Genomic DNA, 20,172 nt, shown 5'->3' on the forward strand with positions numbered 1-20,172 from the left:
TCTGAATGACTTACACTAGGCCTGTTGGCCTTGCTGTAATCTGAAGACCCAGCCCAGTCACTCTCAGAGCTAAAAATAGTTTTTTACTTCATTATCCTGAGTGTTTTCAATTTCACAGTTTTGAGAACAGAAAATGGCAGTCAGACTGATCGAGGTGCCCCACACCCACCCACCTCTGAGTTTCTGAAATTGAAAATGTGTCTAATTTACATTCATTCACAGACTCTCAAATTGTCTCTGCTCCTCTTTGCACACTTTCAAAGTAGATGTCTGATGTTTCATTAAGAGAAAAGGTAAAGGACCCAAATAATCCATTTGTCTCAGGCACCTACATACCAACACATAAAGAGCTAATTTAAGATAACAAAGAATTACGTATATGTGTGTGTTACCTATGCACGTATAAATACGTATACACACATATACACATATGTGTGTGTATGTATTTTCACATCTTGGAGAGCTTCAGACTCAGTGAGCAGGACTCACTTGAGGAGAATATGGTGACAAAAAGAGTCTGAACTATTCCAGAGGAACAGGGTTACTGGGGAGGGGCTGGTAAGGAATCCTGTTTATAGGCATTCAAAGTGAGACGCTCAATGGAAAACACAGGTGGGCAGGGTCAGCAGGAGAGATGCCAAACGTTAACATTACGGTAGGAGTCCCCCAGGCCCCAGCCAACGGAGATGGAAGGTAGGACTCTCTTGAAGCCAATTCTAGCATAGAAGCAGCACACTGTCACCTTGGAGGGCTTCAACTACTCTGGAACCTGTTCAAAGTCCCAGTCAGCTAACCAGGAACAACTGACAAGTTCCTGACCTAGTATGCTGACATCTTCACGTTCCACAGGTACATAAGGTGAGTCAGGGAATGGTTACTCTGGCCAAAGAAGAAACCTGTTGGTGAAATCAAACGAGAACCATAGGAGAAAGAGATCATGCCATCTTAGAATTTGTGGCAAAAATGTAGGGGGTGTGTGGCACAGGCTCTAGGAAGGCAGAATTAAGAAGTCCTGAGAACAGAGACACGTGGTTCCATTTCATGAGACTCTAAGAAGAAAGCTCTTAAAGTGCATTTTTGCTTGGGCATTGAAAAAATTCTTAAGCAGGTGGGGAAGGCAAAGGAAAGCAGCAGATGTACTGGTAGCTATTCTAAAAGAACAGACAAAAAATGAACAGAAAAGCACATCAGCAATCAGCATGAAAGAGTAGCAAGACTTGGAAGGACCACATGAGGAGGCCAAGGTCCAAAACAAATTAAGGTTTACAAAAAGGCTAGCAAGGGCTTCCCTGGTGGCGCAGTGGTTGAGAGTCCGCCTGCAGATGCAGGGGACAAGGGTTTGTGCCCCGGTCCGGGAGGATCCCACACGACGCGGAGCGTCTGGGCCCGTGAGCCATGGCCACTGGGCCTGTGCGTTCGGAGCCTGTGCTCCGCAACGGGAGAGGCCACGGCAGTGAGAGGCCCGCGTACCGCAAAAAAAAAAAAAAAAAAAGACTAGCAAAAGCAAAAAGGGTATTTTTAGAGTGAAAAGGCAATTTGCTTGATGATAAAATGTAATGCTGAGAAAGCAGAATTTCTCAACCTCTATTTTGCTTCCATATTCTCTATCAAAGGGTATCAATTTGGGGTTAAATGGGAGAGAATTAACAATCCTAGAGGGAAAAAAAGTTCCAGATGGGTGAGGAGGGTAAGATCAAGTCTGTTCACTAAGTAATTTCTACCAGGAAAACTGGTAAAACTTGCACATAAGGTCACTGAACTGAAGAAAGTTTTAAGAAATTATATTGATAAAAAGAGAAATCTTGAACGAATGGAGACATAATTATTGTTCCAGTTTGCAAAAAGCAAAAGGTGGATAGTGGACTTTTCAACTATAGAGAAGTGAACGCTTCTTGGACTCAATTCTAAAAAGGATTCTTCCTTTTTTTTTTTTTTTGATGGAGTGGACATGGAAGGGAAGAAACTTTTTTTCTGGTTATATAAGAAAAAAAACCCGCATACCTATAGAAAATTGAGAAAGTAGAGAAAAGTATAAATAACAACCACCCATGTTTCCATGACCCAGAAATAACCACTGTTAAGATGTTGACCTACTTCTTCCTAGTGAATACATACAGTGAATACATCTTTACTTTTCATTTATAGTATACAATTTTCCCATATTATTTGGAACTCTTCATGAGGAGAAGAAAGAGAAAAGGAGATCCAAAATGTATTAAAAGAGATTATGGCTGAAAAATTCCCAAACCTAAAGAAGGAAACAGATATCCAGATACAGAAAGCACAGAGGGTCCCAAACAGGTAAACCCAAACAGACCTACACCAAGACATATTATAAAAAAAATGGCAAAAGTTAAAGAGAGGATTCTAAAGGCAGCAAGAGAAAAACAAAGAGTTAATTACATAGGTTCCCCCATAAGGCCATCAGCTGATTTCTCTACAGAAATGCTGCAGGCCAGAAGGGAGTGGCAAGATATAGTCAAAGTCCTGAAAGGGAAAAATCTGCAACCTAAGGTACTCTACCAAGCAAGATTATCATTTAGAATAGAAGGAGAGACAAAGAATTTTTCAGACAAGCCAAAACTAAAAGAATACAGCAATACTAAAACTATCCCCTAAAAGGAAATATTGAAAGATCTTCTCTAAATAGAATATATAGAAAAGAGAAAATCACAATTGGAAAGCAAATCACCTAAATAAACCAGTACACAGATTAAAAAAAAAATCAAAAGATTTCTGTGAAAGTGATGATAACCACAATGAACAGCAAAACAATGAACATGAAGATGTAAAAGAGGACACCAAAATCATAAAATGTGATGGAGGAGAGTAAGCAAACATAGATTTTTTAAATTTCCTTGAATGTGTTTGAGCCTATGTGACTACTAGTCTAAGGCAAGTAGATATGCAATGGGGTTAACATACTTGAAAAACAGGGTTACCACAAATCAAAAACATAAAATAGACTCACAAAAACCAAAAAGAAGAGAACATAAGTATAATACAAAAGAAAATCATCAAACCACAAAAGGAAAAACAACAAGAAAAAGGGACAAAGAAGAAATATAAAATCAACAGGAAAATAATGTTTAAAATGGCAATAAATACATATCTATCAATAATTACCTTAAACGTCAATGGACTAAATACTCCAATAAAAAGACAGAGTGGCAGATTAGATTAAAAAACAAAAGCCTACAAGATGCTGCCTACAAGAGACCCACATTAGGGCAAAGGACACACACAGACTGAAAGTGAGGGGACAGAAAAAGATATTTCACATAAATGGAAATGACAAGAAAGCGGGGGTCACAATACTCATATCAGACAAAATAGACTTAAAACAAAGGCCATAAAGAAAGATAAAGGACACTATATAATGATAAAAGGATCAATACAAGAAGAGGATTTTATGCTCATCAACATATATGCACCTAATATAGGAGCATCCAAATACATAAAACAAATACTAACAGACATAAAGGGAGAAAATGACAGGAATACAATAATAGTATGAGACTTTAACACCCCACTCACATCAATGGACAGATCTTCTCTGGACAGATCTTCTAGACAGAAAATCAATAAGGCAACAGAGATCCTAGATGATACAATAGAACAGTTCACATTTTCAGGAAATTACATCCAAAGAACCAGAATACACATTCTTTTCAAGTGCACATGGAACATTCTTTAGGACTGATCACATACTAGGACACAAAACAAGCCTCAACAAATTTAAGAGTATAGAAATTATCAAAAGCATCTTTTCTGACCACAATGGCATGAAACTAGAAATCAACCACAGAAAAAAGAAATGAGAAAAAAGCAATTACATGGAGGCTAAACAACACGCTACTAAAAAATCAAACAATGGGTCAATGATGAAATCAAACAGGAAATTTAAAAATACCTTGAGACAAATGACAATGAAAACACAACCATACAAAATTTATGCAATGCAGCAAAAGCAGTTCTTAGAGGGAAGTTCATAGTGATACAAGCCTTCCTCGAAAAGCAATAAGAACTTCAAATAAACAACCTAACCTACCACTTAAGAGAATCAGAAAAAGAACAAACAAAACCTAGAGTCAAAAAAAAAAAACAAAAAAACCCTAGAGTCAGCAGAAGGAAGAAAACAATAAAGATCAGAGAGGAAATTAATAAAATAGAGACTAAAAAACAATAGAGGGCTTCCCTGGTGGCAAGGTGGTTAAGAATCAGCCTGCCAATGCAGGGGACACCAGGGTTTGAGCGCTGGTCTGGGAAGATCCCACATGCAGCAGAACTAAGCCTGTGTACCACAACTACTGAGCCTGTGCTCCAGAGCCCGTAAGCCACAACTACTGAGCTCATGAGCCACAACTACTGAAGTCCGTGTGCCTAGAGCCCATGATCCACAACAAGAGAAGCCACCACAATGAGAAGCCCGTGCACCGCAACAAAGAGTAGCCCCCACTCGCTGCAACTAGAGAAAGCCCACGTGCAGCACGAAGACCCAACGCAGCCGAAAAGAAACTAAATTAAAAAAAAAACAACAGAAAGAAAAATCAATAAAATCAAGAGCTGGTTCTTTGAAAGGGTAAACAAATTGACAAACCTCTGGCCAGGCTCACCAAGAACAAAATAAACAAAATAAGAATTGAAAAAGGAGACCTAACAACCGATACCTGCAGAAATACAGGAAACCATAAGGGAATACTATGAACAATTATATGCCAACAAATTTGATAACCTAGAAGAAATGGACAAGTTTCTAGAAACATATAGCCCACCAAACTGAATCAAGAAGAAACAGCTAATTTGAACAGACCAATCACTAGAAGTGAAATAGAATTTGTAATCTTAAAACTCCCTACAAACAAAATTATAGGACCAGATGGCTTCACAGGCGAATTTTACCAAACATACAAAGAGGAACTTATACTGATCCTTCTCAAACCCTTCCAAAAAACTGAAGAGGAAGGAACATTCCCAAAGACATTCTATGAAGCCACCAACACCCTGATACCCAAACCAAACAAAGACACCACCAAAAAAGAAAATTACAGGCCAATATCTTTGATAAATATAGATGCAAAAATTCTCAACAAAATATTAGCAAGCCAAATTCAACAACACATAAAAAAAATCATATGCCACAACCAAGTGGGATACATCCCAAGTTCACAAGGATTGTTCAACACACGCAAATCAATCAATGCGGTACACCACATAAACAAGAAAACACAAAAAACCACATGGTCATCTCTGTAGATGCAAAAGAAGCATTTCACAAAATTTAACATCCATTCATGATAAAAGCTCTTACCAAAGTGGGTATAGAGAGAACATATCTCAACATAAAAGCTATTTATGACAAACCCACAGCCAATGTAATACTCAATGGTGAAAAGCTGAAAGCCTTCCCACTAAATTCTGGAACAGGACAAGGATGCCCACTCTTACCACTTCTATTCAACATGATATTGGAAGTTCTACCCACAGCAATCAGACAAGAAAAAGAAATAAAAGGTATCCAAATGAAGGGAAGAGGTAAAATTGTCATTATATGCAGATGACATGATACTATATACACAGAAAACCCTAAGGACTCCACACAAAAACTACTAGAACTGAATTCATCAAGGTAGCAGGATATAAGATTAACATACAGAAATTGGTTGCATTTCTTTACACTAACAATGAAATATCAGAAAGGGAATGTAAAAAAACAGTACCTTTCAAAATCACACGCCCCAAAATAAAATACTTAAGAATAAACCGAACCAATGAGGTGAGAGTTGTATGCTAAAAATTATAAAATATTAATAAAAGAAATTGAAGAAGACTCAAAGAAATAGAAAGATATCCCATGCTCTTGGATTGGAAGAATTAATATTGTTAAAATGAGCACACTACCCAAAGCAATCTACAGATTTAATGCTATCCCTATCAAATTATCCATGACATTTTTCACAGAACTAGAATAATCCTAAAATTTATTTATTTATAAATAATCCTAAATCCTGGGTCCATAAAGGACCCAGAATTGCCAAAGCAATCTCAAAGAAAAAGAACAAAGAAGGAGGCATACGCCTCCCAGACTTCAGACAATACTACAAAGCTAAAGTAATCAAAACAGCATGATACTGGCACAAAAAGAGACATATGGATCAATGGAACAGAACAGAGAGCCCAGAAATAAACCCATACACGTATGGTCAATTAATCTTCGATAAAGGAGGCAAGAATATACAACAGGGAAAAGACAGTCTCTTCAGCAAGTGGTGTTGGGAAAGTTGGACAGCTTTCACCATACACAAAAATAAACTCAAAATGGCTAAAGACTTAAACATAAGACATGACACCATAAAGCTCCTAAAAGAGATCACAGGCAAAACATTCTCTGACATAAATAGTACCATTGTTTTCTTAGGTCAGTCTCCTAAGGCAATATAAATAAAAACAAAAATAAACAAATGGGACCTAATCAAATTTACAAGCTTTTGCACATCAAAGGAAACCATAAACAAAACAAAAAGACAACCTACAGAATGGGAGAAAATATCTGCAAATGATGCTACTGACAAAGGCTTAATTTCCAAAATATACAAACAGCTCATACAACTTAAACAAAAAAGCAAACAACCCAACTGAAAAATGGGCAAAGACCTAAACATTTCTCCAAAGAAGACATACAAATGGCCAACAGGCACATGAAAAGATACTTAACATCGATAATTATGAGAGAAATGCAAATCAAAAGTACAATGAGGTACCACCTCACACGGGTCAGAATGGCCGTCATTAAAAAGTATACAAATAAATGCTGGAGAGGATGTGGAGAAAAGGGAATCCTCCTACACTGTTGGTGGGAATGTAAGTTGGTGTAGCCACTATGGAAAACAGTATGGAAGTTCCTCAGAAAACTAAAAATACAATTACCATATGATCCAGAAATCCCACTCCTGGGCACATATCCAGACAAAATTATAATCCAAAAAAGATACATGCACCCCTATGTTCATAGCAGCACTATTCACAGTAGCCAAGACATGGAAACAACCTAAATGTCCATCAGCAGATGAATGGATAAAGAAGATGTGGTACATATATAGAATGGAATATTACCCAGCCATAAAATAGAATGAAATAGTGCCATTTGTAGCAACCTAGAGATTGGACCTAGAGATTGTCATACTGAGTGAAGTAAGTCAGAAAGAAAGACAAATACCAATGATATCACTTATATGTGGAATCTAAAAAATAGGACACAAATGAACTTATCTACAAAACAGAAACAGACTCACAGATATAGTGAACAGACTTGTGGTTGTTGGGGGGGCGTGTTGCAGGAGGGAAGGTCTGGGAGTGCGGAGTTAGCAGATGCAAACTAGTATATACAGGATGGATAAACAACAAGGTCCTACTGTATAGCACAGGGAACTATATTCAATCTCCTGTGATACACCATAACGGAAAAGAATATGAAAACGAATGTATATGTATGTATAACTGAATCACTTTGCTATACAGCAGAAATTAACACAGCATTGTAAACCAACTACAATTAAAAAAAAGAAAGTCCCTCAAAAAAAAATAGGTATGGTACACAGTATCAGATTTCAAGTTCAGGTATAATTAATACTGTATTTGTATTGTCTACCCTGTTTATAAATCCACAGTGATCCCAGACAAACTGGTATTTTTTCCCCTTTGATTTCAAAGAAAAAGAAAACTGGCCACCAAAACAGACAAAAAACAAAAAAAACTCCAACCCCTCATGAATATAATTTACTAGATTCATAATAGTCTATCATATGGATGCACAATAGTTTATGTAACCATAAATAACAGTAATAATAATAGTAATAATAAAGTAATGGCTTATAAATGCTAATAGAGGAAACCATGATCCCTGGGAGCCAGCATTCATTAATTCACCCAATTCACTAATTCCTTTATTCATGAATATTGATTTTCTACAATGTGCAGGCCTGGTCTAAAGTTGGAGATACAGCAGTGAACAAAACAAACAAAAATCCTTACCCTCATGGAACCTCCTTTCTAAATGGGAAAAGAGATAATACACAAGATAATGATAAATACTAAAGAGAAAAAATGAAGCAGGCAAAGAGGATAGGATGTGTTGGGGGGAAATAAAGATTTTAGCTGGAGTATCCAGAGAAGGCTCAGGAGATGAAGACCTAAAGAAGATAAAGGAAAGGCACATGGCTATCCAAGGGAGAGCATTTTAGGCAGGGGAAACAACAAATGCAAAGGCCCTGAGGTGGGAGCACATCTGGCATGTTCAAGCAACAGTGAGAGGCCAGCATGGTCAAAGCAAAATGAGAAAGAAAGGAAAAGGAGAAGGAAATGGGGAAAAGGATTAAGTAGGTCATGTACAGACTTTGTCTTTTCATCTGAGTCAGGAAGCCACTGGAGGGTTTTATGGAGGGAGAAATTTACGCTTTAAAAGGATCAGTATGGATGCTATGTTGAGAACAGACTGAAGGGAGAAGGGAGGAAGAAGGTGGACCACAGCCTAAAACAGACAGAATAAGATGGAGTAAAGCAATCAAATGACCAACTGGTTTAATGACTCTACACAAAAGGTTTCAATGAATAGACTGGGGTGACCTGAAGAGCAGTTTCAAATGACTGACAGATTTAAAAAAATAATTTGAATGATCAAGACGACATGCTAATCAAAAGCAAGGGTGAAATTGTGAAAAGAAATTGTGAGGCAGTCAGAGACATCTGAATGCCGACTGGATATTTAATGACATTAAGGAATTACTGATTTTTTAGGTGTGATAATGATATTGCGGCTATTTTAAGAAGAATTCTTATTTTTTAGAGATGTATACAAAATTATTTACGGATGAAATGACCCAATGTCTGGGATTTGCTTCAAAATAATTGAGTATATGGGGGGAAAAGTAAGTGGGGATATACATGATACAAGATGATGAAGCAGGGTGATGTGGATTCATCTTACTACTCTCTCTACTTTTGCTTATGATTGAAAATGTCAAACAAACAAGTTTTTTAAAAAAATCAAGAATGGCATATAGCTGAGAGCGATGGTAAAACAAATACACTGAATGGAACGATAAATATTCTGAAAAAATGTCCAGAGGCTAGAATTCTGGACCAATAGATAAAATGTAACAGGAAAGGCTAGAAACTGCTATATTTGGTTCCAAAACATCAAGTGAATGTACAAAATGGACAAAACCTAGATGAGTAGCTCCTATTTAAAAAAAAAAAAATTTAAGATTCTAATATACAGCAAGGTCAGCAAGTAAAATGCCAAAAATCTAAAGCAATCCCCAAGATGCATTAATAGAAGTAAAGAATTTTAAAAAGGGGGGTGGGGGGGTGCTCTTCCATGAGCTAACTGGCTTACACTTGCTATTGTTTGCCATCTAAGAGGGCTATGTTTAGATACTTGCAACTATGTCATATGAGGAATGGATGAGGCAGCTAGGGATGTCAACTTAGGAAAAAAGATGGAAGAAGGGGACGTGACACTAGTCTGCAAATTCCTGAACTCATCATCTTTCCCCTTTAATCTACTTTGCTTCATTACTATTTTGGTAAAGGGTGTTACCATCTATGTATTCACCTAAGCCAATAAACTGAGAATAATTCAAGATGCCTCCCTCTCTCTCATGCTCCACGTCTATTTAAAAATGTCTCTTAAAATTGTTTTCTTCCCTCCTATCCAACGTTGATGCCTCCCCTGCTCCATTTACTCCTTCTTATTCCTGTACCCCTATTTCCCTTTGGGAATCACTCTCAACTCCACAGTGGTCAATCAGCATATTCTTTCTACCCACAGCACTGCAAATAGCTTAACTCAAGCTAGTAAGATGGGAGGATGTGTTAGCTGGAACTATTGGGAAAGAATAGGTGTGGGAGGAGGGGGAGGGGATAAGAGTAAGATGGGAGTGAAGGAAGAGTTCAAAAGAACAGAAACATTCTTTCTCTGGACAATTAAGGGTGAGGAGGTGATATCTGGAACTGTTGCAACTATTTTTGCTACCCTGAGAAGTCAACAGACAGAGTCAACTTGAGAAGGAACCCAGAAGTGAAAAGGACACAGAAAATCAGATTGTGAATCTCTAGATCAAACCACACAGGAGGCCAATTCTAACACAGGGTCTTTTCATTTGGACTAATCAATACATTCTCTTTTTGACTTAAGACAGTTCAGCTGAATTTCCTGTGACTTATCATGAGAATCCTAACTGATGAGCCCAAAGACATTCGCTTAATGATGCTCATGTCTCAACTGGACTACTGCAACAATATTCTCCCTGAAAAAATCCTCACGATACAGACTTAATACTGTTGCCAAGGTGTCCTTTCAGACTGTATGTTTCTCTTCTACTCATAAACTTACAATGGCCTCCTCTTCCTTTAGAATACTATCCAAACTCCTTAAGTATGGCAGAAAAAAAAAATCTTTACAGTTTGGCCCCAAGTCTCATCTCTTACAACTCTAAAGCTATTTCAAGGCTCTGGGTGTTGTTTTTGCTCTGTGTTCCCTCTGCCTGGAATGTTCTTCTTAATCTGGCTAATAAAAACACTTTAGAATTACCTCCTCAATTTAGCCAAGGAATGCAAGGTTGGTTTAACACCCCAAAATCAATTATGTAATGCATCATATCCACAGAATGTAGGACAAAAACCCCATTATCGCTTCACTAGACACAGAAAAAGCATTTGACAAAATTCAACACCCCTTCATAACAAAAATACTCAACAAACTAGGAATAGAAGGGAACTCCCTCAAAGGGCATCTTTAAAAAAATCCACAGCTAGCATTACCCTTAATAGTATGAAAGCTTTCTTAAGATTAGGAACAATCAAGGATGTTCCCTCTTCACTGCTTCTATTCAACATTGTACTAGAGGTTCTAGCCCAGGCAGTTAGGCAAAAAAGAAAGAAAGAAAAGGCATGTAGATTGGAAAGAAGTAAAACAATCTCTGTTCGCAGAGAACAAGACCATGTATTGGAGCTAATAAACAATTCAGCAAGTTTGCAGAATACAATATTAATATACAAAAACTGTGTTTCTAAAAAATAGTGAACAATTTGAAAATAAAATAAAATAATTCAATTTACAATAACAGCAAAAAGAATAAAATACTCAGGAATATATTTAACAAAATAAGACTTGTATACTGAAAACTACAAAGTTCTTTGAAATCAATTAAAGACCCAAATAAATAAAAAGAAATCCTATGTTCATAGATTGAAAGACTTAATATTGTTAAGATGGCAATACTCTCCAAATTGGTCTACAGATTCCACACAATCAAAAATCCCAGCTGGCTTCTGCAGAAACTGATAAGCTGATCCTAAAATGTGTATGGAAATGCTGGGCCACAAGACTCAGAAATTAATCTTGAAAAAAGAACACAGTTGGAAGACTTAATGCTTCATGACCTCAAAACTACAAAGCTACAGTAATCAAGACAGTGTGGTACTGGTATAAGGATGGGTGTATATGATATTTGTATCAATGGAACAGAATTGAGAGTCCAGAAATAAACTCTCACACTTACAGTCAACTGAATTTCAACAAGGGTGTCAAAACAATTCAATGTAAACAGAATAGTGTTTTCAAAAATAATGCTGGGATAAATGTATATCCACATGAAGTTGGACTTCTACCTCACACCATGTATAAAAATTAACTCAAAATGGATCAAAGACTTAAATATAAGAGTAAATACTATAAAACTTGAAACATGGGCATAAATCTTTATGACCTTGGATCTGGCAATTATGTTTTTAGATATGACACCAAGAGCAGAAGAGAAGAAAATAAGTCAGACTTCATCAAAATTAAAACTTTTCTTAAAAGGACACCATCGAGAAAGTGAAGACAACTTACTAAGTGGAAGAAAATATTTGCAAATCATGTATCTGATAATGAACTTGTACCTAAAATACATAAAGAACTCTTACAACAATAAGAAACCCAATTTAAAGATGTGCAAAAGTCTGAATACACACTTCTCCAAAGAAGATACACAAATAGTCTATAAAAGATGTCAGTGTTGTTAGTCATCATGGAAATACAAAAAAAAAAAATCACAATAAGATACCACTTCACACCCATTAGGATGGCTATAATCAAAAAGGCAAGCAATAACAAATGTCGGTGAGGATATGGAGAAAGTGGAACCCTCACACTAATGGTGGGAATGTAAAATGATGCAGCCACTTTGGAAAACAATCTAGCAGTTCCTCAAAACTGCTCATAGAGTAATCATATGAGCCAGAGATTCCACTCTTAGTTCCAGCTACACTAAAATGCTTACATTTCCCAAATGCATATACCCAAGAGAAACCAAAGCATGTATCCATACAGAAATCTGTACACAGATGTTAACAGCAGTGTTATTCTTAATAATCAAAACCCAAAATGCCCTTCAACTGATGAATGAATAAAATGTGGATGGAATATTCCACACAATGGAATATTATTCAGCCATTAAAAAGTAATGAAGTACTCGGGCTTCCCTGGTGGCGCAGTGGTTGAGAGCCCGCCTGCCGATGCAGGGGACGCGGGTTCGTGCTCCGGTCCGGGAAGATCCCACATGCCGCGGAGCGGCTGGGCCCGTGAGCCATGGCCGCTGAGCCTGCGCGTCCGGAGCCTGTGCTCCGCAACGGGAGAGGCCACAACAGTGAGAGGCCCGTGTACCGCAAAAAAAAAAAAAAAAAAAAAAGGAATGAAGTACTGATAAATGCTACAACATGGATGAACCCTGAAAACATGCTATGTGAAAGAAACCAGTCACAAAAGATCACATATTGTATGATTCCATTTATATGAAATGCCCATAACAGGCAAATCTATAAAGACAGACAGTAGATTAATGGTTGCCTAGGGCTGAAGGGGTTGGGGAGTGTTGAAGGGTGATGGCTAAATAGTATGGGTTTTGGGGGGGTGAAAATAATGAAATGTTCTAAAAATTGATTGTGCTAATGGTTGCACAACTCTGTGACCATGCTAAAAACCATTCAGCTACACACTTTAAATGGATGAATTGCACAGTATGTGATTTATATCTTAAGAAAGCTATTACCAAAAAAAAAAAAAAAAAAAGGCTCTCCTTCTCCATGACACCTTTCTTGAGCCACCAATAAAACTGACCATTCTGGGCTTCCCTGGTGGTGCAGTGGTTGAGAGTCCGCCTGCTGATGCAGGGGACACGGGTTCGTGCCCTGGTCTGGGAAGATCCCACATGCCGCGGAGCGGCTGGGCCCGTGAGCCGTGGCCACTGAGCCTGCGCGTCCAGAGCCTGTGCTCCGCAACGGGAGAGGCCACAACAGTGAGAGGCCCGTGTACCGCAAAAAAAAAAAAAAAGAATACAAAAAAACTGACCATTCTAACATGTGTCTCCCCACTTCCCTGCAAGGATTTGAGTACCTGTAATTGACACTTTTTTGCACTTATTTAATGTCTGTTTCCCTCTACTAAACTGTGGATTCAAGGCAGGGATTTGGCTCATTTTTTCACGGAATTAACAATATTTATACGTTGTGTGTAAACTATGTAAAAGTGTACATCATAAATATTTGCTAAAAGACTATCCTAACAGTTGTTACATGGAAAAGGGACTGTGCTTGTTCCACATATATGCCAATGGGCAGAAATGGAAGCTATTGATATAATGGCACGAATTTTAGGAATTTTCAAATAATCAGGGCTGTCCCTTTATTCAAAACAGGGGTGTCTGGGTTCTGTGGATTCTCTGAGTTGATTCTCAAATTCTGAATGTATGTATAAAAAGCATGTGCATTCTTCCTGGGAAAAAAATCCATAACTTTCATCAGATTCTCAAAGGGGTATATAACCCAATAATGGTTAGGATTCACTGTTTTTAAAATGTCAGTGTACCAGGGCAGGGATTTTAGTTAGCAAATTTCAGTTACTGGAATACATCATTCAAGGTAGGTTTTTGCCTAGATTATACTACTTTGGTTAATTAATGCAAAAAGAGAACTCACAATATTAGTATCTTCATAATCTTATTCATTTAAAAGTATTTATTGATTGTCCATTATATGCCAACTGCTGAAGAAATAATAGTAAACAAGACAAAGTGCCTGCCCTCAGGAGCTTACATTCTAGAAGGTGGAGACAAAAAAAAGAGTAAATAAATAAGAAAATGTCGTATCATAGAGTAATGCCTTCAACAGAGAAAATAAAACATGATGAAATAGGGAATGAGGGGAGTGTAAAGAGTTATTTTAGGAGCAGGAGGCTTTTGAGGACATGAGCCACCTTGTCTCCTTGCATGGCCTCGCGATAAACCTTTCTCTGCTCCAAACGCCGACGCTTCGTCGGGCACATGAACTTGCATTAATATTTGTGCCTGTTCAAACGACAGACGGTGCAACTTTTCAGTGACTCCTTCATCTCCTATGTTCACCCAGCAGTTCTTTCTAAGAATCATCTCTTAATCTCTCCCTTCTCCCTCCTCTCTTCCTGCACTGTCCTTACCCTCAAGGGTCTCTCAGTCACCAACATTTACAGTGTAGGGCCTTGTATATGATAGGATGGAGTTAAGTGCAGCACATGTGTGGGGCACCTGGGGTCAGGAGGTGGCCAGGAACGACTTCCCAGAGGAGGTATATTTTGTCTTCAGACCTGAAATGTTGTGTAAGTCATGTGGGGTGTGGTGAAGATGGAACTTGGGGTTTTCTAGCACAGGAATAACAAAGAGGCATAAACTAGATGAATTCATAAATAGGATGTGAACTTGGTTAATTGCATGTTATTGGGTCCGGCTTCTAACCTTTTATTTCCCTCGCTTTGGCATTAACCTCTAGAAAACGTGATTATTTTTAAAGCCCCTCATTATCCTCCCCACTTCTAGGCACTTTTCGTATTCAAGTTTTCTTCTGCATCTGCCAAACTAAATCTTCTCTAAGCTTGGCTTCTTAGTTTCTTTGAACTACTGAAAAACCTGGGAAGACTTGATACTGAGCAGGACACTGTGGAGCTCCTGGGCACAAAATTCTGTGTCCCTCATTACTCGATTACAGAAAATCGGCTTCATTCGGCCTCCATGACCTTCCCAGAGTTCCAACTAGCAGGTTCAAACAGTTTTTAATTAGGGAAGGGAGGGGATGCGGAGACAAGGGAGGAACAGTGAAAAGAAACAGTAGTGTCAGAAGTTCCTTAATGGTCCAGTGGATAGGACTCAGTGCTTTCACTGAAGTGGCCTGGGGTTCAATCCCAGGTTCCCCTGGTCTGGGAACTAAGATCCCGCAAGCCACGCAGTGTGGCCAAAAAAAAAAAAAAAAGTTATTTTAGCTAGGGTCATCAGGGAAAGTCTCTCTGAGGAGATCACATTTGAGCTGAAACGTGAGCAATGAGAAGGAAGCTGAGAAAAGAACACTTCAAGAATGAAGGGAACAGAAAGTGCAAAGATTCTGAGATGAGAACATTGATTATTACCACCTGCGTTAAGAGAAAAAGCCATGTCTAAACGCCTCTCTATACAACATTCAGAAGAGTGTCTCCCACTCACAGTGAATAGAACTTATTCAAGATAATTCAGCATAATGAAAATTCACTGTGATGAGACTATTCTAAACAAATCTTTACTGCTTAGGGTCATCACAAATTTACTCTTCTTCAATGCAGACAATATCATTAGACAAAGTGAGTAAAACCTTTGGGGTTTTGTAATAAAACAGAAAGAAGAAAAAAAACCACCATGTACTTTTTTTTTTTTTAAGAAGTCTCTCCCAGGTAGAGTTTTACAAAGATTATTAAGCAAACTCTATAAACGATTATGAGTTCGATCTGCTCTCCATCCCTAGAGCTTGGTGCTTTCCGTTTCTAGTATTTACTATCTGTGAGGTACAAGAGGGTGGAGTTACAGCCAGCGTATACAAATTAGAGGGAAATGAGTTTCAGTTCAAAAGCAGCTGTCCAACAATCAACAGGTTGAATATCAGTGTAAGTGTGGAGACTGTAAAACCATGACTCAAGTTAGCGTAACTTCACGACCTACAAAGGACTGTTCCAGTTCTTTCTCCCAGCCTTGGCATCCCTGTCGTGTTACACTCACCCATAAAGTCCCAGAATGCAGACCAAACAGTGGATTTTTAACCACCACATACATCATGCCAATAACAAAAGATTGACAAATACTTGTTCAGGTAAGGGCAACGCAGAGCTTTGTTCATCTCAGCAATTTAAATTCTTACTATTAAAATCTTCAAGTTATATTTACAAAGGCACAAAAAAAGCCTGAAGCAGTGAGCACCCAACACCAAACTGAAAGTACACAATGAATTAAGGTTAACAGTACCAATTCCAACTATTTCATTCAAATGCACGACAGAAAGCATACGGAAGCCCTGAAGAGGGGAATCCAAGAGGGAGCCCTCCTGACTCAGAGCACCTGAGCAGACGGTGACTAGTTGCGTTAGGCCAGTGAGGGGAAGGGGCTGCCAGCAACCGGGGAGTGTGCCCAGGCTTGTCTGCGTGCGCTCCTGGTCCTGCCTGCGGTGGAAGGTCAGGAGGGACCCGCTCGGGCTGCTGCCCGCTGGTGTCAAAAGAACCCAGGGGCTTGGCACCTCCCACACGCCGCCGGGTCCGCCTTCTCTAGCGGGGACGGAGATTCCCGGAGCCGCCCTCCCTGTAGCATCGCTTACCTTCGGTGAGCGGCGGTGGCTCCTGCCGCTTTCCGCGGGACAAAAAGGCCTTGGGCAGAAGCAACGACACAGCCAGGACGAGCCCCGAGGCCAAGGCCACCCTCTGCACGGTGGAGTACGCCATGACCACCCGCCCTCACCGCAGGTGAGCTCCAACCGGAACCGGAACCAGAAGTGGAACCGCAAAGCCCGCGGCCTCCTTCGACCCCACCGAGAGCTGCGCAGACGGCGCCGCGCGAGGGACAAGTGACCAGGCGCCTCCGGCTCCGCGGCGGAGGGCTGACCTGCTCCCCCCGCGCGGTCACCTGGTGCAATGAGTGGTACCCGCGCCCTCTCATTTGTACCGACTAGACACGCCTTCCACGCCCCACGCCCACCTCGGCGTCCTACCGTCGAAACAACCGATGGTCGTCCCTCCTCTCCATCCAGCTCACCACACTGCTCACTCCCCGCCCCAGACCGCCCATTAATTTCCTCGTTAAGGCCCCACCCAGGCCCCGCACCTCCATTGTCCATCTGCATACCAAGGTGATGATACTACGACGCAGCTGTAATGCGTTTTAAGCTTTCCATAGCTTAAGATCTTTCAGAAACTCCTCTTTATCCTCATAGAAAGGTCAAACTGCTATGACCTCAAGGCCCTGCGTGGTCCGGTCTTACCAACGCTCCGTGCAAACTAGATCATTTGCTATTTCCCCAGCATATTTCTTGCCTTCAGGGAATCTCTGCTTATCGTGTTACCTCTGCCTGGAAAATTACTAACGCATCTCCACCTGTTAAAAACTTCTCTGAAGAACAGCTGAAAAGTACTACCCTCATGAAACTGTTTTAGTCAGCCTCTCCTTCCTCTGTATCCCCACAGATCTTCGTTACTGTCTTTATGGCTTTATTTAATAAACATTCTTTCGGTTCTTACTATGTATCAGACCCTGAAATGGCACTACAGAATCTGATGAATAAGATGGCTTCCGTATGGGGTAGGTAGTTACAGAAACAAGAAAATGCAGGAAAAATGATGGACTCTGGAGCAGTCAGCTCAACTGGAAGGAGGAGGAATGAGGAGAAAACTCCTGAGAGTAGGTGAAATCTGAGTATTTGAAGAATGAGTAAGTTACTAGGCAGACAGGTGGGAGGAGCTAGGAGGGTATACCAGGGAAAGGATGCAAAGGCGTAAACTCGAAGCTTCCTTACGTGTTCTGAAAACTATTAGTAATTCGTTTTAGCTGGGCCATGGGATTGGTGACAGGACATAAAGTGATAAGGCAATGTAAGCAGGAACTAGGTTATGAGAAACTTGGATATAATTTCCAGTTAAACATGGCAGACGGAGCACACCCACTTATCTTTGCTTTCCCCAGACACCTCACAATAATGAAAATAAAAAGATAGAGTGTATCAACTAAAAGACTAGAGAGAATGGGAGAAAACATGACAGCAGACAACAAATGTCAGAATTTTATAAGATGCAACGTTATCCAATAGAAATATAAGGCCAGTCACATATGAATTTAAAATTTTCTAGTAGCCTCATTTAAAAAGTGAAAATAAACAGGTGAAGTTAATAATATACTTATTTAACCCCAAACACCCCAAATATTATCACTTCCACATGTGTAGCACTAGTCAGTCACATTTCAATGGCTTAATAACCATGTGCCTAGTGGCTACCACATCGGACCGTGCAGGTTTAGAGCATAAAAAGTGAAGTGCCTACAGAAAGAAAGACTCTAAGAAGCAAACAAATTTGGCCTTCAGGACCTATAAAGTACTAGGAATTGGAAGCACTGAGTTCCTTTAAGGGCAGAAATGTGGAGTGGGACTGAATAAAGAAGGATTGGTTGAAAGTCTGTCAAGAAGCAGTTGATATCCTCCAAATCTGGCTCCTCAATTACTGCAGCCAGGTGGTTGCCCCTACTGGCATCACTCAGGCATCATCATCATTGATATCATCAACAGCACTGAAAGTTATTGAGCACGTCCTATGTTCCAGGTGTTTTCCATATCATAACAATTGATTCTCCTAACAACTTTATGAAGTAAGAAATATTATGATGTACCCACTTTACAAATGAGAGAACTAAGGAACAGAAAGCCTAAGTAACTTGAACAACAACTACACAATATACATTGGAAGTTATTGTTTGAATCCAGGCATGCTTACTCCAAGACTTGCTCTCTTAACCACCAGTTTTACTTTCTGGAACCAGAGATGCTCTGGACTCACAGACAGCAGGTGCAGCTTAGGAAGGTGAAGACTGATGGGATAGTCTAAGAGGTGCAGAGGAATCCCAGATCACCCCCCAAATTCTCACTCGGGTGACTGGATAGACATTGATTCCATATAACAAGATTTTGAGGACAGAAGAATCAGATCTGTGAGAAAGATGAGTTCAGATTTTGATGAGTTGAGTTTGAGGTTCCATGAAATGTCCATGCAGAGCTGTCCAGTTGGGTATACGGGTCCGAAGCTCAGAAGAGACGTTTGGGCTGGAAACAAATATGGAAGTGATCAGCCCACCAATAGTAAATGAAGTCTGGGAGAAGATAACATTAGCAAGAATGCTCATGTAAATGATAAGAGGCCACAGTGGAAACTTAGGGTACACCCTTATGTTGAAATTCCCAAGTATGAGGACAGAAATGCAGTGGAAAAGAAGATACTGATCCAGGTGCTAAAATCTTGAATGAATGAGGAGTTACTGGAAGGATGAAAGGTGACAGGAACAGAGGGTGTAGTAAGCAATCAGATGACACGCTCTTCTAAGAGTTGTAGTTTGTTTTCAGAGTAGTTGTAGCAGTGGCAGCAGCAGTCACTCGGAGGCATACTTCTAAGTGCTTTACATGCATAAATCCTTTGATGATTATACAAAACTTCCTGAATAAATGCCAGCTCTTACTAGTAACTATTTGGTCTAATTCCATTTTTTATGGTTCTACACTCAGAACAAACCTCTTTTCCTTTCACTTGCAGTCCCACTGTCATGGAACTTGTAAATTACTCCCTAGCAGCTTCTCCTGTGTTGCTGGTATTCTTATCCCTGTGATAATCGCCTTCCCAATTCTCCTGATTTAGCTCCTTTCTGCTTTCTTAACACCCAATTTCAGCACAGAAGCAAACTGCTCATGGGCCACAAGATCCAAGGAAGAGAACCTACCTTCCTCTGATGTGCAGTAAGCGGTCGAGAGGGGCTCTCTCAGCCTTAGGCCCAAAGAGAGGGGACCTCTGTTTGCCTCCTTCTCCTTGGAATCTATTTCCATTCTGCCTTGTGATGACCGGCGGGGCTCCCTGATATGAGGCCCTCGAGGCACTGCAGCTAGAGCAACTTAACTGCAGCTGCTTCCAACTGACACTGCCTAGGGGCCCCGAACTGTCCGTCCATGAGAGACACTGGAAAGTCACTCAGTGTAAAGTTGTCATATTCATAGTCATTGATCATAGTCTAACCTTTAGCCCTCTGTCAAACAGGCTGTTTACTTACTTCTATGACTTAG

At 39.8% G+C, this 20,172-nt stretch overlaps 1 protein-coding gene across 2 annotated transcripts in view; it reads right to left on the bottom strand.

The window, feature by feature from the left end:
- The window catches only part of RIC3 (RIC3 acetylcholine receptor chaperone), a 55,609-nt gene extending 38,778 nt beyond the window's left edge, over positions 1–16,831 (bottom strand). Inside the window, exon 1 of one of the 2 annotated variants that reach the window (XR_014297150.1) lies at positions 16,681–16,825. Coding sequence is in view for 1 of the 2 variants with exons in the window: in XM_082661310.1 (XP_082517436.1) it covers positions 16,681–16,804 (124 nt within the window). In the remaining variant the exon portion in view is untranslated. Of the gene's footprint in view, positions 1–16,680 lie in introns of both variants that reach the window. The other variant, XM_082661310.1, reaches the window with a different exon arrangement.
- Positions 16,832–20,172: the final 3,341 nt, after the last annotated feature.

This window comes from Grampus griseus (assembly GCF_964374135.1).
Source record: "Grampus griseus genome assembly, chromosome: 8".
Classification (NCBI taxonomy): Eukaryota; Metazoa; Chordata; class Mammalia; order Artiodactyla; family Delphinidae; genus Grampus; species Grampus griseus.